The sequence below is a fragment of the Bufo bufo genome, chromosome 11 (assembly GCF_905171765.1).
Source record: "Bufo bufo chromosome 11, aBufBuf1.1, whole genome shotgun sequence".
Lineage (NCBI taxonomy): Eukaryota > Metazoa > Chordata > Amphibia > Anura > Bufonidae > Bufo > Bufo bufo.
Genome location: NC_053399.1, coordinates 15,035,573 through 15,060,372, shown reverse-complemented (window position 1 = coordinate 15,060,372; position 24,800 = coordinate 15,035,573). Strand labels below are relative to the sequence as shown.

The 24,800-nt window shown below is 43.0% G+C and overlaps 1 protein-coding gene across 1 annotated transcript in view; it reads right to left on the bottom strand.

Annotated features, from left to right (window-relative positions):
* Positions 1 to 13,404: 13,404 nt before the first annotated feature.
* The window catches only part of EXOC3L4 (exocyst complex component 3 like 4), a 50,244-nt gene continuing 38,848 nt past the window's right edge, over positions 13,405 to 24,800 (bottom strand). Inside the window, exons 8-12 of the mRNA XM_040412266.1 lie at positions 22,850 to 22,964; positions 21,581 to 21,703; positions 15,579 to 15,731; positions 15,284 to 15,405; positions 13,405 to 13,848 (exon numbers count right to left, since the gene is read on the bottom strand). Coding sequence (XP_040268200.1) covers positions 13,668 to 13,848; positions 15,284 to 15,405; positions 15,579 to 15,731; positions 21,581 to 21,703; positions 22,850 to 22,964 — 694 coding nt within the window. The 3' untranslated portion in view covers positions 13,405 to 13,667. The remainder of the gene's footprint in view (positions 13,849 to 15,283; positions 15,406 to 15,578; positions 15,732 to 21,580; positions 21,704 to 22,849; positions 22,965 to 24,800) is intronic.

Sequence of the window (24,800 nt, the reverse complement as noted above, 5' to 3'; positions counted from 1 at the left end):
CAGTGTCCTGTGTCTTACTGTAGAAGACGTGACTTTCTTACAATCATTTCATGGTCTTATTCTCAGAACTGAGTTGCTCACTCTGCAGTTAGTTGTTTTAACAGCTCAGTATGAAAATATGGCTGCCTTCCAAATGTACTTTCACAACGCTGGATAATTTATTTGTTGCTCAGTTTAATGTCCAACCCTCCTCCACAGAAAACCTCCTAACAGTCAACTGATAGCGGCAGGGAAATATAAGGACAGCCACATAGCAACAAACTCTTCTGTAACTCAATAACTCAGGATCAGTACAGGATAAGTAATGTAATGTATGTGCACAGAGACTCCACCAGCAGAATAGTGAGTACAGCTCTGAAGTATAATACAGGATGTAACTCAGGGTCAGTACAGGATAAGTAATGTAATGTATGTACACAGTATCTCCACCAACAGAATAGTGAGTGCAGCTCTGGAGTATAATACAGGATGTAACTCAGGATCAGTACAGGATAAGTAATGTATGTACACAGTATCTCCACCAACAGAATAGTGAGTGCAGCTCTGGAGTATAATACAGGATGTAACTCAGGATCAGTACAGGATAAGTAATGTATGTACACAGTGACTGCACCAGCAGAATAGTGAGTGCAGCTCTGGAGTATAATACAGGATGTAACTCAGGATCAGTACAGGATAAGTAATGTAATGTATGTACACAGTGACTGCACCAGCAGAATAGTGAATGCAGCTCTGGAGTATAACACAGGATGTAACCCAGGATCAGTACAGGATAAGTAATGTATGTACACAGTGACTGCACCAGCAGAATAGTGAGTACAGCTCTGGAGTATAATACAGGATGTAACTCAGGGTCAGTGCAGGATAAGTAATGTATGTACACAGTGACTCCACCAGCAGAATAGTGAGTGTAGCTCTGGAGTATAATACAGGATGTAACTCAGGATCAGTACAGGATAAGTAATGTATGTACACAGTGACTCCACCAGCAGAATAGTGAGTGTAGCTCTGGAGTATAATACAGGATGTAACTCAGGATCAGTACAGGATAAGTAATGTATGTACACAGTGACTGCACCAGCAGAATAGAGAGTGCAGCTCTGTAATGGGTTATGTAAATTATATATAAGCTACAGAGCAGTATTATAAGGCGAGGACATAATGTTAGTCCAAGCTACTGTTTTTTGTGACAGTAAATGCATTGTGCAACTCAGGACATAAGCTACCGTGTTCATGTGATGTAACTTTTACCCTGGTAAGTTAGTGGGTCTGTAGCACGACAATGTCTGGACATGCAGATTGGCGCACTGTGTATGTGGCGTGCCAGTAACATGACAGTCCAGCATCTTCAGATGTTGTGGGGCTAAACGTTGAGGCGACATTTCTTGGGGTTTTCATTCACGACTCTCCTATTTTCAGGGACCTGACACTTCTTATCCTCTTGCAATAGACATGTCATACTGTACATATAAAACACTGGCTCAGGTTTGCCAAGAAGAAATCACGTGTAGACAATCCACCTGACTGCAGGCACATACAGTGTTCACGTACTTCACCTCCACTCACCACCAGAGCAACGTATATGAAGACAATGCATGCACTGAGCTCAATTTATTCACTATGCACATATACTATAAGGGGCTTACAGCTGAGATGGTCCAGGGGTGATCTTTGTAGGAACCTTCAGCTTTTTGAGGCAGACCAAGAGTGGCCTGGACCCCTTATCAGGTACTAGCACCATAAGGCAATTGGGCTGAGATATCAAATTGCATTATAATAACGGTGAACCATCATCGTCTTTCTCTTGCAGCTGGGTTCTGCCAAGGCACAGTGTAAGATCACCCTTCTCTTTGGTGGAGGACCCAGAGGTGGCTTATTCTACAAGTGTCCATTGTTAGAGTGCCCATTTAAAGGGAATGTGTCCTCAACATTTGTTCTGCCAGTTAAAGTCAGATAGCGATACATCTCCTTTTTCTTCTAACTTGTTTTTATTTTCCTATATCTAACCACTGGCGTCTTCCCTTCCTCTTTTAAACACGCAATCGTCACACCCATACTCAAGAAGCCCTCTCTGGACCCATCCTCTTTATCCAGCTATCGTCCCATCTCACTGCTCCCATTTGCATCCAAACTTCTAGAACAACATGTCCATCTCAAACTTTCCTCTCACCTTTCATCCCACTCACTTTTTGATCAACTGCAATCCGGCTTTAGACCCAATCATTCCACCGAAACTGCCCTAACCAAAGTCGCCAGCGATCAGCTAGCTGCCAAAGCTAAACATCACTACTCTGTGATCCTCCTTCTTGACCTATCCTCTGTCTTCTAGATTACTCTGTTCTCCTACTTCTTGACCTGTCCTCTGTCTACTTGATTACTCTGTGCTCCTCCTCCTTGACCTGTCCGCTGTCTTCTAGATTACTCTGTGCTCCTCATTCTTGACCTCTCCTCTGTCTTCTTGATTACTCTGTGCTCCTCCTTCTTGACCTGTCCGCTGTCTTCTAGATTACTCTGTGCTCCTCATTCTTCACCTCTCCTCTGTCTTCTTGATTACTCTGTGCTCCTTCTTCTTGACCTGTCCTCTGTCTTCTTGATTACTCTGTGCTCCTCCTTCTTGACCTGTCCGCTGTCTTCTAGATTACTCTGTGCTCCTCCTTCTTGACCTCTCCTCTTTCTTCTAGATTATTCTGTGCTCCTCTTTCTTGACCTCTACTCTGTCTTCTAAATTACTCTGTGCTCCCCCTTCTTAACCTGTCCTCTGTCTTCTAGATTACTCTGTACTCTCTCCTGTTACAAACCCTCTTTTCCCTTGGCATCAGAGACCTGGCCCTCTCCTGGATCTCCTCGTACCTCACCAACAGAACATTCAGCATTTCCCATTCATACACTCCGTCCTCATCATGCCAACTCTCTGTTGGTGTCCCTTAAGGTTCTGTCCTGGGTCCTCTACTTTTCTCCATTTATACATTTGGCCTGCGATAGGTCATAGAGTCCCAAGGCTTCCAATACCACCTCTATACTGATGATACTCAAATCTACCTCTCTGGCCCAGATGTCACTTCCCTGCTATCCAGAATCCCAGCGTGTCTATCGGCCATATCTTCATTCGTCTCCTCCTGCTTCCTAAAACTAAACATGGAGAAATCTGAATTAATTGTCTTTCCCCCATGTCACTCAGCCCCCCTACCTGACCGCTCCATCACAGTTAATAGCGCAGCACTTTCTCCAGCCTCGCAGGCCCGCTGCCTGGGAATAACATTGGATTCTGCCCTGTCCTTTAAGCCACACATCCAAACCCTCACCTTCATCTGTCATTTTCAACTTAAGAACATCTCCCGTATTCGCACCTTCCTCACCCCGAGTCAACTAAAATGCTAGTGCATGCCCTCGTCATCTCCCACCTGGACTACTGCAACATCCTCCTGTGTGACTTCCCATCCAGAACTCTCGCTCCCCTCCAATCTATTCTCAACTCCGCTGCCCGGTTAATCCACCTCTCCCCTCGTTTCTCCTCTGCTTCCCCCTCTGCCAATCTATTCACTTCCTCCCCATTGCCCAGCGAATTCAGTTTAAAATACTTACAAATACATATAAGGCCATCCACAACCTGTCCCCTCCCTACATCTCTGACCTGCTCCCCCGATACATCTCCACACGTAATCTCAGGTCCTCACAGGACGTCCTCCTCTGTTCTCCTCTCATCTGTTCTCCCCACAATCGACTACAAGATTTCTCACCCGCATCCTCCATACTCTGGAACTGACTACCCAAACACATCAGACTCTCCCCCAAATTCCAAACCTTCAAGAGTAACATGAAAACCACCTCTTCAGGAAAGCCTACCACCTGCAATGAGCATGCTGCCACCACACAGCCACGTGAGCAGCCTATACCCTCACATACTGTGTTCTCCCCTTCCCTTGTAGATTGTAAGCTCTTGTGAGCCGGGTCCTCTACCCCTCTGTACCAGTCTGTTAATAGTTTCTTGTTTATTAGGGTTAGGGTCCTCCTTCTGGATGTTATATAAAATAAATAATAATAATATAACATTTCAATAAGACAGCGGCCTCCAACATTTACTTACTTGATGGCAAGTTTGGAGTTGTAGTTCCATAACAGCTAGAGAGAGCCATAACAGAGGAATAATATTGGATTTTGTATCCCGCAGCCCATGCGCTCTCTATTTTTAGACATCAAGAGCAGTCTCTTGGGAATAGCACGCAGCATCTGATTTCCTGTAAAGACTTTCTTTCAGTTTCGGTTTCTCCACAATGTCATTAGACAGGCCTGCAGTGCGGATATTTTGGGATATGAATACATGCAGCGCTCTGTGAAAGGCTATATATCACAAGCCAATCATTTTCTACATGTCCAATAGGCTGGTTGTATCAGAGAAACCGATAAAACTCAATATTACAGTAAAATAAAATACATACATATGACGTTATATTGTGCCCCTGCACCATGTGATCACCTTGTGGGCTGAGCTATAGGGGGCTGGCGGTACACCTGGGCGGCAGGAGGAGGCGCCAGAGTCAGTGTACACCCAGGAAGAGCCTGACACTGACATGGATGTGAGCTTATGGCAAATATGGCAGTGCAATACTGCCAAACACCGCTCTTATTTGAGAGCAGTGCTTGTCGGCAGACAGGGAGTGTGCGATGGAGCCGCATGAGGCGTGAGAGGAGGTATTAGGCCTGAGCTTGTCGACTGAGGAATCATGGGGGTATCGACCTGCTTGGGTTTGGAAGTATATATTTGGAGTAGCGTCAAGAATTGTAAGTTAATTGTAAGTTAAATAGCTGTGGGAGGGAGTGATGTTATTTACATGGGACTGAATGTTGGAGGGGTCTGGGGCAGGGAGATGTTATTTACATGGGACTGTATGTTGGAGGCAACTGTGGGAGGGAGTGATGTTATTTACATGGGACTGTAGGTTAGAGGGGGCTGGGAGAGGCAGAGATGTTATTTACATGGGACTATATGTTGATGGCGGCTGAGGGAGAGAGTGATGTTATTTACATGGGACTGTATATTGAAGGAGGCTGGGGGAGGGAGTGATGTTATTTACATGGGACTGAATGTTGAGGGGGTGATGTTTATATGGGATTGCATGTTGGAGGTGGCTGGGGAGGGGGTGATGCTTACATGGGACTGTATTTTGAAGGCAGCTGGGGAGGAGGTGATGTTATTTACATGGAACTGTATATTGGAGGGGGCTGGAGAGATGGTGTGATGCTATTTACATGGGACTCTATGGTGGAGGGAGGGAAATAGTGTTATTTACATGGGACTATATTCTATAGGGGACAGGAGAGATAGTTTGATGTTATTTATATGGGACAGTATGGTGGAGGGAGGAATATAACTATAGGGGGCACTGTAGGAATATTATAAATCCAGGGGACATTAGGCGTTCTTATTACGGGGGGCTCTATAGGAGGGCCTTATAGATCTGCCTTATTTCTACTAAGTGAGCACACGGTGAGCACACAGCGAACGTTCCACGTGTCGGCAAGCAGCGGTCGTGCTTTTGATTCAGCTGTCAACTTCAAGACTTGATAAAGGGGTCATGTACCTCGAAACGCGTTGTCTCTGAATAAATCTGAATTTATTCGACACCTGGTTGAGGTCTTGCGCCCTGTGTTGTCCACATGTTCGCTTGATTTCTATGGTCCAGCGCCTCACCAGTACTATTATTTCTACTAAGAGCACTATGGGGGCCATATTACTACTGAGGGGTCTGTAGAGAGCTTTATTACCACTGGGGGAACAATAGGGGGGTCTTTTTTCTACTGGGGCTCTGTGAGGGTATTATTAATACTGGAGGGTTCTTCTACTAATGGAGGCACTCTTGGGGAGCGTTATCACGGTTGGGGGTACTGTAGGGGGCAGTATTACTAATGGGGGAATTCTTGGGGAGCATATTACTGTCGGCGGCACTGTAGGGGGCAGTATTACTAATGGGGGCATTCTTGGGGAGCGTTATCACTGTCGGCGGCACTGTAGGGGGAAGTATTACTAATGGGGGCATTCTTGGGGAGCGTTATCACTGTCGGCAGCACTGTGGGGGGCAGTATTACTAATGAGGGCAGTCTAGAAGGGAATTACTATTGGTGGGACTATGAGGAGCACTATTACTATGGGGGCACTATTATTTCTTCAGGATAGTATTTGGGGGTATTCGGGAGCACAATGAGCAGCAGGATAACACTGTGGGGACTCCAGGTTGGGGGATGATGATAGAAAAGTGAGGAAGCTAAGATGTCCGTGTCTCACACTCTGCAGAGACGAGGTTCGGCTGAGAGAAGTTGTCCGGACCGAATGGAGAAGATGATGATGGAGAAGATCTACATCGAAGGAGACGTCACCTGGTTGGCCCTGGATGTGACAGGTATGTGCTGCTGTATAGCAAGTAATGCAAAATGCGGTGTGCGGGGGTAGGGTCGATTTAGAGAACTGGGCCATATTCATTGGGGATTGGGCCTCGGATCTTTTGAGACCCTAGCAACGCCCCTGGGCTCGGACCACCAAGGATGGTCTGAAGCAATTTTGTGAAAGGAATTGACAAAGTGGTCATGAGGACCCACAGACTTGCAGTGGAGGTTAATATGAAGTAGTTAGAGCCACCCACAGAGATACAGTGCAAGCCAATATGGAATAGGTGGAGAATCATCTAGGCCGGACAGGCTGGAAACCTCTCGAGACCCACAGCTGCACTCAAGGTAGACAAAAACCGGCAGCCACTTCAGGTGTACCGCAACTCTCAGTGAACCAGTGGAGCGTCGCATGGCCCCAGTAAAAGTTCAATTCTGCAGCATTCAAGTGTTTCATACCAACAAGTATGTTCTGCAACCATTAAGCTTATTGTGCCACTCTTAGCGTTCGCAATAATCAAGCTTTCGTACCTTCTTGTGAAGAAAATAAAGACTTCTTTCATCTGATATGTTTGATGACTATACTTAAAGGGGGATCCCAGTAAGCACCCGTACAGTTCTATAGCAAATAAACATGCCTATTGTCCCAGGTGCCCCTCAATCTACCACACTAACACTTGACGTATGTATAAACCCTTCATTGTGTCTGCCATTTCATATGTATTTCCATTGCCGACATAACTCATGATAATTGAGAAATGATCATCTATATGTTGTATGCTTGTTGACTTCCTCCACTTCTTGGTTTTCAGCACATGATATAGCGACAGATATCCACATTTCCTTATTTATACAGTTCCTCACAGCACATGATATGGGAAAGGGATTTCTTGTTATTCCCACCTCTCCGTCCCCCCACAGTCCTGTGGCGGTTAGAGGTCAGGAGGACCCTTTGATACTCTGGTGGCCCAGTTTGCCCCTGAATAGAACCTGGCCAATTTTGTTCAGGTGACATTTCATCACGATGTTGTAGGATCCTTAAGGGGCACCTCTGCAACGTAAACAGGGAGCCTTAGTACAGATTTTGCATTAGTACCCAGGGTCTACAAGTTAACTTTTTGCATTTCATTCTATTGCAGCCAACTTGGCTGGCAATTGAGAACTTGCTCTTTCAGTTTGTTGTCTGCACTCCACACGTTCCTCATCAAGAAAGCCTTGACTGCTTGCTGACAAATGCCAACAAAGATAAAATTAAGCTCCGGGAGGCTGCCGGATGCCAGTCATAACCCTACTACAAAACTCCCAGAGGCATCCAGCAGCTGATCACTAATGTCTATCAGGCAACCAGTCAGCTGACAGCAGAAAAATGCCAGGAGGAGGATGCTAAAGCTATTGAGCCAAGAGGCATCCAGCTTACTGCAACTGAAATGTATTTTCTGCAATTACAAAGTCTATGCACATTGCTGGTCTTGTGATTACGTACTGTATTCTTCCTTACAGTCATGCACATGGCCGTATCGGGTGGACAGAGCCTATACAGTAGTTCCCAGAAGCTACATTTGCTGCCATATAGGGTCCGTTGGGCACCACATGTATGGATATGCATTCTACCCTAGACAAAATGCTTCCCTTTACCCCATGCATATGGCATAAGCGCCATATTACAGCACAGAGGTTGTACCTAGCCATAATATGACTATGTGCATCAGCCCTAGTCCAGGTGAGCTGGTAATAAGCTGGGATTGGAACCAATAGTTTGAGACAGGCACCATGGAGAAATCCATCATCATGCCAGTACAGTCTACAGACTCCCTATTACAACTGAGCATGTGCGAGATTGTAGTGGAGAAACGGGAACAAAATGTCAGCCACCTCCAGCTGAACAAAGACAGGGAGATCTCAGCATTATATCATAATTTTCAAACCCTAATCTTGGGAAGATGTCGAACTAGTCATAGACAACCAGTTAAAATGACTAATAAGCATTATAACTTTTGATGATGATAAGACCCCTTAAGGCAAGGGCTATGGTCATCCACGATCCATCCTATATATCCTGGAATGTGTAGCCTACAATTGCATTATGAAGATTAGGAAGATATAGGGTAGCGATGTTCTCTACCAGAGCTCCAAGGTTACGTCCTGACAGTGGAAACTCTTCCTCTAAATCAGCTGTAGGAACCACATAATACTCAGAATTATGTCGCAACAACCATTTCTAAAAATTCTGAAATGCATTTTCCCAATAGTTGTTTGCTAAGTTCATGTTAAAGTGACCGCCGTACGGCTGATTATCTGATGCATACCACCAGCCAATGCTTTACCCCTTTTACCAGGCAGGCATTAGTGGCCAGTATCTATGGGCTGAACTGGACTAGTCCTATGTCCAGTGATATTCCTGTTGACCTAGTGGTTTTCCCAGTACCCTGGTGGCATTATGATATGTTTTGTGACTAGTCCCTGGTAGCCTGGTGGTCAACCACCTGCCCTCTCTATGGTGCATCTAGAGGCCCTTCCGTCATGCCACCACCACACTTCACCCTTCAGCATTTGTTGATGCCCCATTCCAATGCCCTCCTTTGTTTCCTAATGTTGTATATATGTTATTGTTTATACCGCCAATCAGGAAGCCAGGCAGGGAACACCTCAGCTTGGCCTCTATCCATAGGCCCTATAGCAGATGCATGGGTTGTCTCTATGCTCACTCCATGGTGTTGAAGGTGGACTCTCTGGAGTTATCCTAGATCTTTTTCACATCCCCGATGAGCTAGTGGCACAGTGCCTAATAGTCCTTGCAGAACCAGAGGCCAACCACCCCTTTTCAACCACTTGCCTGGCAATTTCTTTATCCTAGTTTTTACAGAATTCGCATTCTTGTGTCAAGAAGGGCAGATATTTCAGCTTATCATAATCTGGAGCATGTTCCCTTCCTTACCTTTCCTCTTGGATCGAAATAACCCGAGACGAATGAGCAAAGAGATTTATTTCCTTTTTCAAACCCATTTATCTCGGGATATCTTGATCCAAGAGGAAAGGTTAGGAAGTATACATCTTAAAGGGGTTGTCCACTATTGATGACCTATCCTCAAAATAGGTCATCAATATCAGATCAGCGGGGGTACAACTCTCAGCACCCCCGCCGATCAGCTGTTTGAAGAGAAAGCAGCGGTCATACAAGCACTGCCTTCTCTGCCACAGCAATTGCAATGGAGAGCAGTGTAATTACAAGTATGGCGTCCCCATTCATTTCTATGGGATGGCTCTGTAGTATTCACATGAAGAGACGGAGCTGTTCTATAAAAGTGAATGGGGACGCCATACTTGTAATTACACCTGCCCACCACTGCAATTGCTGCAGGTAAAGAGGGCAGCGAAGGCAGCGCTCCTAGGAGTGTTGCCTTCCCCTCAAACAGTTGCTTGGTGGCAGGGGGTGTTTGCTAGGTTAAAACATTCGGGGCCTGGGGCCCTGATGTTATGTCCCAGGCCCCGAATGTACTGCCTGCCTGCCTGCTAGATACAACTGTATTGCCATCCTCAGGACAGCAATACAATTGAATCTAATGAACTGGAAGAGCTGAAGGACCTTTGGTGACATCATAGGTCAAATGACCAGCAAAACAGGCAGTGGTTGAGAAGGACCTGCGATGATGTCACCATCATGTGATCAGTGCAGGAGTGAAAGGGCAGAGTAGAGGAGAAGAAGCTGTGGTGATGTCTGCTACATGAGGAGAGGTAAGTGAAGGGAGAGGCAGAGCAATGCTGGGAGTTGTGGTTATTTAATTGGGACTGTATGTTAGGGTTTACATGGGAATGAATGTTACAGGGATCTGAGGGAGGGAGGGATGTTATTTACATGGGACTGTATGTTGAAGGTGCCTGGTGGGGGGGAATGATGTTATTTACATGGGACTGAATGTTGAGAAGGTGATGTTTACATGGGATTGCATGTTGGAGGCGGCTGGGGAGGAGGTGATGCTATTTACATGGGACTGTATTTTGGAGGGGGCTGGAGAGAAGGTGTGATGCTTTTTACATGGGACTATATGGTGGAGGGAGGAATATAACTACAGGGGGCATTATAGATACTGGGAGCACTTCAGGGTGAGCATTATAACAGTAGGGGGCAGGATAAATACTGGGGGCACTTTAGGGGAATTATAAATCCAGGGGACATTAGGCGTTCTTATTATAACTGGTGGCTCTATAGGAGGGTCTTATAGATCTGCCTTATTTCTACTAAGAGCACTATGGGGGCCTTATTGCTACTGAGGGGTCTGTATAGAGCTTTATTACCACTGGAGAAACAATAGGATGCCTCATTTCTACTGGGGGCTCTGTGAGGGTATTATGAATAGGCTCTTCTACTAATGGGGGCACTCTTGGGGAGCGTTATCATGGTTGGGGGCACTGTAGGGGGCAGTATTACTAATGAGGGCAGTCTAGAAGGGAATTACTATTGGTGGGACTATGAGGAGCACTATTACTATGGGGGCACTCATTTTTCTTCAGGATAGTATTTGGGGGTTGTGACACAGTGAGGGGTTGTGTCTGGCAAGGCAGGTATTTTCCTCCCAGCATGTGCGGCTTGACTGATTTCCAGCCAGGTGAGGTCAAAAACCTGGACTGGCACTTAAACTCCTGTACAGGTTTTAAATAGGCAGCTGGGCTCAGCAGAGATGTCTCTGTTTTTAGGATCTTAGGCTTTGGGCCGTGCTGGAGGGCTGAGAGGCGCACACTGGGGAAACAGGCCCCCTAAAGCCTGCTGTGGACTACTGGAGGCAGAACTGCCAGCAAGGTGACTTGTGTTATATGAACTTTCTATTGTGTGTGAATTAACACCAAGACTGCAAAGTTACTGCTGTTTTGTGCAGTTGCCTCAAGTGTGAATAAACACTGATGTTTTTAGTTAAGAACTTGTATTTTGCCTCTGTACTGCGCCCGCTAATCCTAACTACCAGAGCGAAACCCCACAGGGTATACAGGTTGGGGGATGATGATAGAAATATGAGAAAGCTAAGATGTCTGTGTGTCACACTCTGCAGAGATGAGGCGGCTGAAAGAAGTTGTACAGACCAAATGGAGAAGATGATGACAAAGAAGATCTACATCAGAGGAGACGTCACCTGGGAGGCCCTGGATGTGAGAGGTACGTGCTGCTGTATAGCAAGCACAGCAAAATGCGGTGTGTGGGGGGAGGAGGGGCACTTAGAGAACTGGGCCATATTCATTGGGGCTTGGGCCCCGGATCTTTTGAGACCCTTGCAACGCCCCTGATTGGTAGAACCCCGCTGATCTGATACTAATGACTTATGCCGAGGATAGTAGTAAAATGTAAATAGAAGCAGCACTATGCGGTCCTTGGTCGATGTAAAAATATGATGCAACAGCCTCACCGTTGACCCTTGATCCAACAGGCCATATAATAAGCGAAAAATAAGAATTGCACCGGCAGCATCTCACATCATCCAATCTTTTATTGCGACCTTAAGACAAATACAGCAGCAACGTTTCGGCTGAAGTTCAGGCTTGACAAAGGCTGAACTTCAGCCAAAACGTTGCTGCTGTATTTGTCTTAAGGTCGCAATAAAAGATTGGATGATGTGAGATGCTGCCGGTGCCATTCTTATTTTTCGCTTATGCCGAGGATAGGTCATCAATAGTAAAAAGTGGACAACCCCTTTTTATACAAGCTGAGGTTTGGGCAAATTATTGAGAACAAACGTTCATACGACCGCCCAATTACGATAATTGGCCTGTGTAAAGGTGCCACCGATCATCTAACAAACGATGAAAACGTTCACTTGTCAGGTGATTGCATTTCTCAGCTGCCACCTAAAACCACACCATGTAAACAAAAATATACAAAGGGAAAAGGGGATGAATGATCATAAGATCAATCATTTATCCCCCTTTGACTTTGCATTGGGCTGTGTAAAAGGCACTTTATGTGAGCTCTGATCGACTTGTTTATTGCATATCGGTCCATGTAAGACGGTCCTAACCATGGATGGACGGTCTGCTGGCAGCCTCTGTAATGTTTGCGATGGGGCAGGAGCGGCCGTTATTACGACAGCTCTTATGTAGAGGAACAAAGGCTCTAATGCTCCTAAAACCAAGCGCAAACATTTTCAGCAGAAAGGAGAAACTATAGAAAATGTTAAAACAAAAAGATTGAATTAGTTACAATATTCCGTCCATAGCAACACAGTGACCATGTGTATTTATCAATGAATTTATGATAATATCCAAAATAATATCTATCTTATTCCTCGATTGTCGCTTTAGGTTGGAATGTTATACTATATCTGTATCACACATCTATGATTGTAACAAATTACGAACATTTTGGCAGTGAGGTTCGGTTCCTATCAGGCATTTTAGCAGCAATAGATACTTTATAATTTCACAGTTATAAATAAGACTGCCTGTAGCATCTGAGCATCGACTAGTGATTGAGTCATGGAAGATAAAATTATAAAATCTTCAATTAAATCTGTTTTTTAGTGGAATGTCTAAAAACAACATCTAAGCAGAGAAGGCTGTTGCCTAAGGTGCCAATGCAGAAGCTGGGGAAGGGGGCTGCGCTCTGAAACTCCACCTGGGCACTAGAAGAGCTTGTTCCACCCCTTTTGGTTGGACACTGGGTGAGTACCAATATGGCTTTCATCAAAAGGGCTCTAACCCATCTTTCTTAAAAAGGTTTTCCGAGACTTTTCTGCTGATGACCTAACCACTGGAAAAGTCATCGGTATCCGATCGGTAGTGGTCAGACACCCAGGACCCCCGCCGGTCAGCTATTTGAGAACACACCGGCAGTCCTGTGCTTGGATTCGCAGCTCAGCCCCATTGACTTCAATGGGGCTCAGCTGCATGTGACCGATGAACGTGACATCACACGGCCTAGGCAAAGCGGAGAGAAGGCGGCAACACTACTGTGAACGCCATTGCCTTTTCAAACAGCTGATAGGTGGAGGTTCCCAGATGTCGGATCCCCACCAATCAGATACTGATGACCTATCTAGAGGATAGGTCATCAGTAGAAAAGTCTTGGAAAACCCCTTCAAGCTCTTCAACAGTAAATATGCCCAGTTTTTGGAACTAGAAGGGAAAATTGGACATTCATGGGTCTTTCACAGTAGATTTCAGGTACCACGTTGCAGCTCTATCATTAAAACCTAATTAAAATCTAGTCTAAGTGACAGCACATGGTCCATTTTCTCAGGCAGCAAGTGGAGGAGAGCTTTTCCTTGAAGTCGCGTTTCTGGCAGTTTTGGAAGAGGGGCTTCATCTCAAAGGGTGAAACAAGCCACTTGTGGTGAACATTCAATTGCTGAGAATAATGGTGGTTGCTGGCTGTCCTGCGATGAAGGGTTTGATTGACGACTTTCCTGCAATTTCTGGAAATGTTTCAGAAGTTTTGTACTTTTCCTAATGCCGTGAAGATGTAAAATGCACAAAATGTGATCCTCACTGTAAGTAAAAAAAAGAAAAAGGTTAGAAATTTGACTTGTTGACTCATAGTTATTGTCATATGACTCATAGTTACAATATATAGGAAAGGTTCCCATCTTTCTAATTTGGTGTTAAAAAAAATTGAGGGAAAAAATGTACTAAGACTGGCATACCTGTCCTCAAGAGTCAGGCCTTTCAGAATTTTCATTCCCATATCCCTCAACAAGATACGTATTGGTTGGAAAATATGAAGAGTGCAATTGAGAATCATCAGCTTGTATTGTCCACTGCCGTGTTTTGAAGGTCAGTTGCACTGGAAGTCAGTACAGTGCTGGGTGGACGCCATCACATTCTAGGCAAACATGCTCAATGCACGTCAATGTAAGATTGGTGTAAACTAAAGGCACATTGTCACTGTAGCGCCCACATATTCCTAGACATGGTCTTCCTTCTGTCAATTTTTTTGTCACATCATAAGTTGTCACATTTTACCATCACTGGCATAAATGGGAACCCCATTGCGGTTCCATGTGGAATCCAGAACCATACTCTGGTTTTCTGTTTTAATTGTGGTTGTATGTTTCCCTATTTTTTTTCACATATCATTTAATCTGTTTCAACATGAGTTTCATTGTGTTTGCAATATGATCATCAATTGCATCTATGGAAACCTATCTGAAGTACGACATGGAAACCGCAACCAAACTCTGGCTTGCAATTTTAATGGTGGTGGAATTTTCCTAATTTTCTATAGCAATTAGCATTGTATCCATCCCAACATGAGTGTCATTATTTTTGCAATGTGACAATCAATTTCATTTATGGAAACCCCATTATGGTACCACACAGAAATCAAGATCAAACCCTGGCTTGTAATTGTAAAAGTGGTGGTATTTTCTTCATTTTCTACTGAACATTATATATTGTATTTATATATTGTATACATCCCAACATGAGTGTCATTTTGCTTTCAATGTAACCATAGCATCTATTGAATGTCCACTGCGGTCCTGCATGGAAATCATAACCAAACTCGGACTTGCAGATTTAATGGCAGTGGTATTTCTCTCCATTTTCTGTCACATAGCACTGTAACTATTCCATTTTGAATATCATTGTGATTGCCACGTGACTATCAATGGCATCCATGGAGACCCCATTACGGTACCACCTGGAAACCACAACCAAACTGTAGCTTGCATTGTTCATTGAGGACGCTTTTCCACCAGAGATATCAACATTATGGTATGAGAACCTCAAGGGATGTGACATTCTATAAATCCTACATCAATAAGCAAGCCATTAGAAATGTGTGCAATATGGGAACGATTCCTAAAAGTTCTACTAAATTCAAAGGAACCTGTTGTATGATAGGAAATAATGGGACAAAAGAAAAAAAGGCAGGTGACAACCTGGCTTGCAGAAATTAAACTCTATATCACATTTACAGTACCTGATATCTGGATGCAGGTGAAACAGTTGATCCAGTTTGGGCTCAATGTCATCTTTTTTCTTGGCCCCGATAATTTCAGAAATGCAGTGAATTGCATGATGTAAACTGTCCAGATCAGAACCCTTAAAAAAACACAGTGATCCGGGTTATGTAGTTATAGGGGGTGCACAGGTAGTAATGGCATCAGGTCCCACTGCCACATAAAAAAACATCCATATCATAAATGGCACATTTCAAGCTAGTGGCATTGTTACAGATTTTGCATTGGGTCAATGGCAGAAACTTTTCTACATACCATGTCGTCTGCAGCCTTATTTATCAGGTCACCTTCTTCTCTCATTTTCTGCGCTGCTTTTCTTCGTCTTAACTTATTCAGGCGCATTTTCCTCTTCATAATCTGCGAGATGTATTCTTTTACGAGGTATTGGTGAATCCCACATGCAAAGTCCTAGTGAAAAATACGATAGTTGTATGAGATAGATAATTAAATGGTCAGATAGATAGATAGATGTATAGAAAGATAATGAGATAGATACTAGATCAGGCATCCTCAAACTGCGGCCCTCCAGCTGTTGCAAAACTACAACTCCCAGCATGCTCGAACAGCCTACAGGTATCATCCTACAGCAGGGCATTGTGGGAGTTGTAGTTTCACGACAGTTGGAGCGCCGCAGTTTGAGGATCCCTGTACTAGATAGATAGATAGATAGATAGATAGATAGATAGATAGATAGATAGATAGATAATTGCATCCACCGACCCACCAGGAATAGCAATAGACCACTGAATCACAGAGAACAATAAGAAGGATAACAAACCGGTATCAGGACCACCAGGGCTAATGGATAAGACTATCAGAATTACTGAAACCATTGCAAAAACCAGAGATTAAACTGTACGGGAGCAGCAGGGAGCGGACATAATATTTATCTTTGACTGTATAACTTCCTTACATGTGTTAATAAAACAATGAGAGAAACTTTGAGGCTACAAAATACAATGACCCTTACAAAGTACAGAGAAAAGCCACAGACAAGCAAACCATTTCACGTTCCACTTATCGGGCAGTGACTCATATTAACAATTTTATTCTGAAAGTAAAGGTAGCACAAGTTACATTCCAAGAAAAACGCGTACATGTTACAGGAAGCTTCAAAGCGGAATGTCACAAAGCCACAATGTTACAAAATTGTATGACACAAGTGTGTGTCCTGGCTCTATAGAAGGTTCCCATCCATGAACCACAAAGGTGGAAGACCCTACTCTGACGTATTATAGAAGAAGCCCTTGTGCCTGCCACAGGAGATGCGTAAATGCGTCCCAACTGCGCCATTTTCTCAAGATTGTCCTGCAAAAGGGACCTCAAGGGGAGGTGCTTGTGTAAATATATCCCAGAGTGGGTGCTTAATTTAGGCAGGGCTTCAAAATGTCCCTGAAATGGGGATTTAAATGCGCATGGAGTGTGGCCAGATCAGATTGTCAGATCTAAATTACTCACTGTCTCTTTTGTGCACCATTATAACTCATATGGTGAAGTTGAAAGTTCTAATCAGTGGTGATCTAGACACTGTGACAGTCCCTATAGCTAAAGGTCCTGTCACCTGTTTCTTAGATTCCAGGACTTCCCACGGTTAAAGTCAACCCAACTCAGATCACCATCAATCTTTTGGTTCACGTAAACCTCAAGGAGTGGTGGGTCAGGGTCCGGTAGAAATAACACAAAAGCTATTATGGTTATCTGAATGAGCCCTTACAGTCAGAAATGTTGGGCACCCGAAGCTTCTTCTGCCTTGAATGGACTTTCTCATGAAGCCAGCCTAGTGGCCAGATGATCATCGCAAATTCAGATTCAGAAACCCCCAAAGATCAGTTGTGATCGCTGAGGGAAGCTGCAGCCAACTGTAGATTTTCCCTACAGCGGCCACTACAGGGAAAATGGGGTATTTCATAAATAGTAGGCCATGTAATTTATGAATGTGCTGGATCCACCAGAACTCAGATTTGGTTATTAAAGGGGGTTCTGAGTAGAGTATATGATAGGGTGTATGAGAGAGCCCCCTTTAAAGAAAGGAGATTCCTAGAGTTTTATAAACATTTCTATGTTTCAATATATCTGATAACCCGTCTCTTATCAGGTCCCATTGATGCAGCGTTACTGAAATTTTTGAGGAATTTTTGCATCCAGCTTGATTTGTTTTGTGATCAATATACTTATAGGAGATTAAAAAGAAGAATTGTGATGGCACACTCACATTTGGTTTAAACTAGAAGGTATTTATTATTAATGATTAAAATATTTGTTGTTTATTGTAGTGTGGACAAAATAAATAAATAAAATGGTAGGGTAAAGTGACAATCTGTGATTGTTAATTGGGATGTGAATAGGTTGGTGTAAAATGTAAGATAAAATAAATGGTCAACGATCAATGGGATCAGTATGTCCTAAAGGATCCAGCAGTTGTTCAACTATTCAAAGTTTCATTCAAAAAGTTCAGTAAATTCAATAAAGTCAAAAAAGTCCTTCAGGATAGATATTGATGATAGTTCAGTCCTGTGAGACAGTGATATTCCAGAAGGATACTCGATATAAATAGCAAGTAAAAATGAATGAATAAATAGTAACAAGAAATCCGTGCAAAAAGGATAAAGTGAAAAATTGATCCATGGGTGAAAAGGATAAAAGGATAAAAATGCTTAAAAATAATGTTCTTGTTTTTGAATAAAAATGAATATAGATATAAATAAACTGCAGTGCTGGAGGCGGAATACGTCTGGTCTTGTATCAGCAGAATTCCAGTTGTTCAGTCACCCGCCTGTTAAGGAGAAATCGTCTCTCATAACAGGGTTTCGATTCACTGGAAAGTAATTCGTGAGTTGGCTTTCCAGTTTATGTTGTTAGGTGCACGGCAGTTAATTTGTATTATAGTATGTATATTACGGATGGACAATAAAGAGTATAGGTACTTTACCACTCCTCGGTCTGTTGTGTTGTCCTCCGTCCTGCAAGGACCTGCGTGGCGTCCCACGTGATCACTTGCCTTACCATGTGATGTTCCACGTGATGGTGATTCAGCCTTACGTCACACGGTTTCGGGTTCCTGATTGGTCAGTCTTGTTGACTGTAGGAATTTTGAAGAGTACCGCTGTTAGTGATGTTCGCGCCGTGTATTCTTTGGCTGGAACAAAAAGTTTAATCCAATTCTCTGTATTCCTTATAATCCTCACTGCTTCCTCAGACCAGACGCGTTTCGGGACAATGCGGAAGGGACTAGAAATTGTCCCGAAACGCGTCTGGTCTGAGGAAGCAGTGAGGATTATAAGGAATACAGAGAATTGGATTAAACTTTTTGTTCCAGCCAAAGAATACACGGCGCGAACATCACTAACAGCGGTACTCTTCAAAATTCCTACAGTCAACAAGACTGACCAATCAGGAACCCGAAACCGTGTGACGTAAGGCTGAATCACCATCACGTGGAACATCACATGGTAAGGCAAGTAATCACGTGGGACGCCACGCAGGTCCTTGCAGGACGGAGGACAACACAACAGACCGAGGAGTGGTAAAGTACCTATACTCTTTATTGTCCATCCGTAATATACATACTATAATACAAATTAACTGCCGTGCACCTAACAACATAAACTGGAAAGCCAACTCACGAATTACTTTCCAGTGAATCGAAACCCTGTTATGAGAGACGATTTCTCCTTAACAGGCGGGTGACTGAACAACTGGAATTCTGCTGATACAAGACCAGACGTATTCCGCCTCCAGCACTGCAGTTTATTTATATCTATATTCATTTTTATTCAAAAACAAGAACATAATTTTTAAGCATTTTTATACTTTATCCTTTTCACCCATTGATCAATTTTTCACTTTATCCTTTTTGCACGGATTTCTTGTTACTATTTATTCATTCATTTTTACTTGCTATTTATATCGAGTATCCTTCTGGAATATCACTGTCTCACAGGACTGAACTATCATCAATATCTATCCTGAAGGACTTTTTTGACTTTATTGAATTTACTGAACTTTTTGAATGAAACTTTGAATAATTGAACAACTGCTGGATCCTTTAGGACATACTGATCCCATTGATCATTGACCATTTATTTTATCTCACATTTTACACCAACCTATTCACATCCCAATTAACAATCACAGATTGTCACTTTACTCTACCATTTTATTTATTTATTTTGTCCACTCTACAATAAACAACAAATATTTTAATCATTAATAATAAATACCTTCTAGTTTAAACCAAATGTGAGTGTGCCATCACAATTCTTCTTTTTAATCTCATATATTTATACGGTTTTTAGGTGTACCGGTGATCGAGCACCTCAATTCATATTGATCAACTGGTGAGCCACTGAGGCATTTTATTCAATATACCTATAGACTAATAAAAAATATTCAATAAAATATATTGATAAAAGTAAAAATAAAAAAGCTGTGAGAAGCTTTGCAGGTGCCATAATTGCACATTTATTAAGATACTAAGAAGCTTTTCTTGCTTTACACAGTACAGTGTGTAGGTTTTAATGCCTTTCACTGCAGCTGCATCCTCTACACCCAAAACCAGATTGCACTCTATATATAAGGAGAGGAAATGAATGCAACACACCTGCAAAACTGCAAATCGTCATTCTATTCTCCAATCTAACAGATGGGGGGGGGGGGGGGCACTATTATAGAAGATTAGTCAGGCATAGAATTAAAACAATCTCTCTTCACCTCCATTGGGGATTGTTAAAACAAGCATGAAATACCTCCATTCATGGTAACCTAATGATAATACCAGCAACGCCCTAATAATAATGTAACCTATAGTGCAACAACGTGACTGTCCTCATAATAATACTAGTCACGTTGTCTCCATGGTGAACCTCTTAAAGGCTATGGACACCTTTGGGGCAATTTTTTATGATTGAATTTTACTCATTTTGGGCTAAAAATAATTTTCATTGCTCTTTATTAAAGCTTTTCAGCAGTTTTTGTGATACACGGGGTCAAAAATCAGTCTGTTTGCAGACTTTTGCTCCTGAGTTCCATCAGCTGATAGCTCACGTGAAGCCTTATTTATGATCTTGTGACCTCATAAACACTCATCATAGCTAAACTATTATCAAAATATGGTTTAAATGAGGTCTTCACATGAGCCCTCAAATGACAGAACTGCAAATAGACTGATTCTTAACCACATGTATCACAAAAACTGCAGAAAATTTTTAATTTAAGACAATTGAAAAATAAAGATTTTTAGCCCAATATGAGTAAAATGAAAACATACAAAAATTGCCCAAAGGCGCCCTAGCCTTTAATAATACAAGGCATAGTGCCCCTATAACAGTGCCAGGAATGGTAGTAGCAGTGCAAGGTATAGTGTCTCCACAAACGTGCATCCTCAGTGTCCCTATACCAGTTGAAAGGTATACCTCAACCCATAGCATGCCAGGTCCAGTGCCAAGTAGAGTGCAACCCATATCAGTGCCATGTAAAGTGTCCTCATACCAGTGTCATCCAGTGTGCTTCTAGGAAAGTATCATCTGCAGTATTTCCATAAAAGTGTCATGTATGATTCCTTCCTGTATAGTGTCAGTCAATGTGCCCTCAACAAAAGCAGCATCCACAATGTCGTCATAGGAATGAAAGGTACAGTGCTACCCATAGGAGTGCCGTGTACAGTGACACCTATAAAAGTGCCCCCCAAAGTGCCACTACTAATAATAGCCATCCAAGGGGTCTCCATAACATTGCCAGGTACTGTGCCGCCCATAACAGTGCCAGTAATATCTAGCCATAACAGTGCCAGCCACAGTCTCACCACAAAAGCAGCATGCACAAAACCCCCATAAAAGAGCTAGCCACAGTGTCTCCATAGCAGTGCCAGATACTCTGCCACCCATAACAGTGCCAGCTACAAAGATTTCCATGCTGTTTTTCCAGTGTAGTAATGGCAGAGCTCGGTTTGCAAATTTGCAAGAGTCATATGGAGACTGTGAGGCTATTGGACCTTACGGACAATAAAAAATTATATATATATATATATATATATATATATATCTTCTATTATCTTCTTACATGTCATTGAGAAAGATAGCACTGGTCTCCAAATTCAGTCAAAATACACTAGATAGCACATCGCCCCCATATTAATGCTATGTGTGGGGCTTCGAGCTCCAAGATCTCCCACTAGGATGGTCTTATTTGAGTCATTATTTAACTCTCTACATACGTCTGGGGGAAAGTTGTTGATCCAGAGGAAGAGAAACCCAATGTACCTTATCATATGGAGAAAGCAAATATTTCAGCCACTGACACAGGATTCCCGATGACTTCATGATGGCATTGAACGCTGTATTCTTCTTCAGCCAGTTTTTGGTGATTATCTTCTGAAAATGTGGCTGTGGAAGACAAAAAAAAGTAAAAGTAAACTTTTTGGATTTGCTGATTGAAAAAATGCACATGGCTAACTTAGCCATGGATGCCGCCATATTGGACAATGATCTGGTCATGCTGCTCTTGGCAAAGGCCAACATAGGTGCTGGGCTTTTCTCACCTCATGAGTCTCCACTATTTACAGGGATCTTTTTGGAAAGCCATGGGCAAAGATTTTCCTCTATGGTGTCCAGTCAATGATATTCTGAGTAGGATGACTGGACTCCATAGTCCACATCTTCCAGTCCTTCTCACTTGCTATGCCCTGTAATGGCCTACTCCTTTGCCTACTTTCTAAACCCACCTACATTGGGCATCTTTTGCCTTATCTTCACTGTTTCCTTGACAATTACACCATGCTTTTCTTTTATCTCTAGTTTCTGGTCTTAAAGGGAACCTGTCAGCATTATTTTGTCCTGTCCGCCACCCCTCCAAACCACTACCACTACCATTGTTCTGCTCTACTTTCTGAAGGTGTTACAAACTGTATTATGGTGGGATCAGAAGTTCGGGAAAAAGTAGACTCAAAATGAATTAGGTGCAAAAGAGTTTACTAAACTATGATAAAAGATATATACAAAGATATACAAAGACAGAGATTAAGTAAAGTAACAGTCACAGAGAGTCATCAACAAATGGGCCAGCTCCATCGACCAGTGTCCAACATGGCACTCGGCCGACACCCATATGATACAAAGAGAGGCGATGGTGGCAAGATCTTACCCTGATAATGTCTTCAATGGAGCTGAGGTAATTTATTTAACAGAAATACACCTAAATTAGTCGTATTTCTGGCGCAGATTGTTGCGCAAAGGTCCTTTGTGCCACAATCTGCGACTTCTCCCAGCTCACGCCAGGTCTAGGAAGCTGTCTTACATTTAGAATCAGCAAAGGATTCTTATGTAGAGGCTGGTGCCACCGCCAGTGTAGGGCTTAATAAATGACCCCCGAAGTGTTTTCTACTCTCCTGGCCTCTCCTACCACCACCTAAAGGCTAGTACACATGTACAGTTACCTCATTCTGTAGAAATGCGGCCAGGTATCAAACATAATATACAACAAAATATGCAAAGAAATTAATCAGTACATGATGAACATTCACTTGTCCTCACCTTTGTGTCCTCCATAAAAACATCAAAGAAATGCTGTTTTAGACTTTTGATGGCTTTGGTCAGCTTGGTTTCCGCACATCTGTATTGCTCTGCATCTGACTGTGTTGTGTTGTGTCTAGGAAAGAAAATATTTAATAGAAAAAGAAGGAAATAAAATAAAAATCACCAGTACAAAACGTTGTATACAGTATATATGTCAGCAAAAAAAACATCCAATAAGGCCACCATGTCATCTCCAACAAGGCTGTCAATCACCTTTCCTACAATCCTTAATGGGAAATCTTCCAATGATAGAAAGCCAATGGACATATACTGAGATGCATAACATAAAAATACCAAAAAAGCACAATATGAAAGTGTAACCACCTGGCACAAAAGGAAACGTAACAGACGGCAACATCGTTTTTATTCTTTGGAGTCACAATGATTTCTGTCACCGTTCAGGAGGACAGGAAAAGACGTATTGTGATAAAAAAGAATATGGAAGAGGCCAGGGAAGCCGGATGCGCAAATCTATCAGCAGCTGTAAGACGAGCTGCATGAGACACCTACACGACTGCGCATGCGTAGAGGAATTGTATAAAAGGGCTACACTATAGGCCTGTGATGGATAACCTCCCGCACTCCAGCTATGTTAAAACAGGCCTGTGGGCAGAGAGCAGATTTAATATGGTTTGCCATGGAAGAAACCTTTTCAATATTGCCCCCATCAATTTCTACAAGGGGTGGATGCCCAACTGCAAGACCGTGGTGAGGTTCAGTTTTTGCAACTCAATGGAGCCAACATGCCAACCACTAAAGCATTCATGGCAGCTGTATGGTTGGGCGGGTGGAGGACTGGGACCCACCACTCTAGTGGTCATTGGAGGTCCCAGTCACTCACACCCTACATCACACCATCCATTCATTACTGCACCTGACTTGTACAGGTGCCAATAGGCTGGTGGGACCCCCAAACCTAGAACTGATGGTAGAAATCAGAACTTAAGGTAGATGTGTCTTGGTGCTATATCTACTGTATGTTTTCTATCAAGTCTTGGCATCAATATTCTCATGCTGGTATTGTTCCCGATATGTCTCCAGGTGACGTCTAGACAGCTAGACTCTGAGCCAACTGCGAATGCTGGTGAATGGACGCCAACAGGTGGTCCTCCAGACACATGCTAATTGAAAACAGTGGAAAGATTATGCAAATGTTATATTTTTAATACAGCTTTCACAAATTCGGGAAAGCCTCCCACAGGTAGACAGTAACATTTGGCGGTCGGTTCCAGCAACAACTTTCAGATAAGACGATTTACGTGACAAGGGAATTCCAGCTCAGCATGTTTTCCCATTTCACTTATTAAAATCTCTGCTCGGGAGTTGAGCTTTGTTCTGGCAGCCGAAGGTTCATTATAGAGTCTTTCCTCCCTGATGAGTCATGATTTAAGACACTTGCCTTTGTTTTATCAAAGAATTCTGAGCAATTACAAGCTGCCCAAAGGTGTCTGCCAGGAATCCACCGAAGGAAGGAAAAAGGAAGCCAATGCAAATATCATTCGGGAAATCTGAGAAAAAGCCATCAGATTGCTTCCTATAGGCATCCAGAGAGCAATACAAAGGTGCTTTTTATATTCTGCAGAGATATCTAGATAGTCAAAAAGATAGATTTTAGATTCTCACCTTATTAAAGAGCACTGTTTAGTAGAATGAACCAGATTAAACCAGACATATTACCTGGCAGGGTCGATCCTGTTGATTAAAATGATACCTGTCTTGTGAAAATCGGTCGCAGTGCTCCCAAGAAAAAACTTTTACTTAAATGCTGGCTTCAGTGCATCCAGGGCGGGGTCTAGCACCTTTACAGTGCTGGCCCCACCTCTCAGTGCGCTGAAGCCCTTGTTTGCATAAAGATTTTTTACTTGGGAACACCAGAACTGATTTTCACAAGACAGGTATAATTTTAATC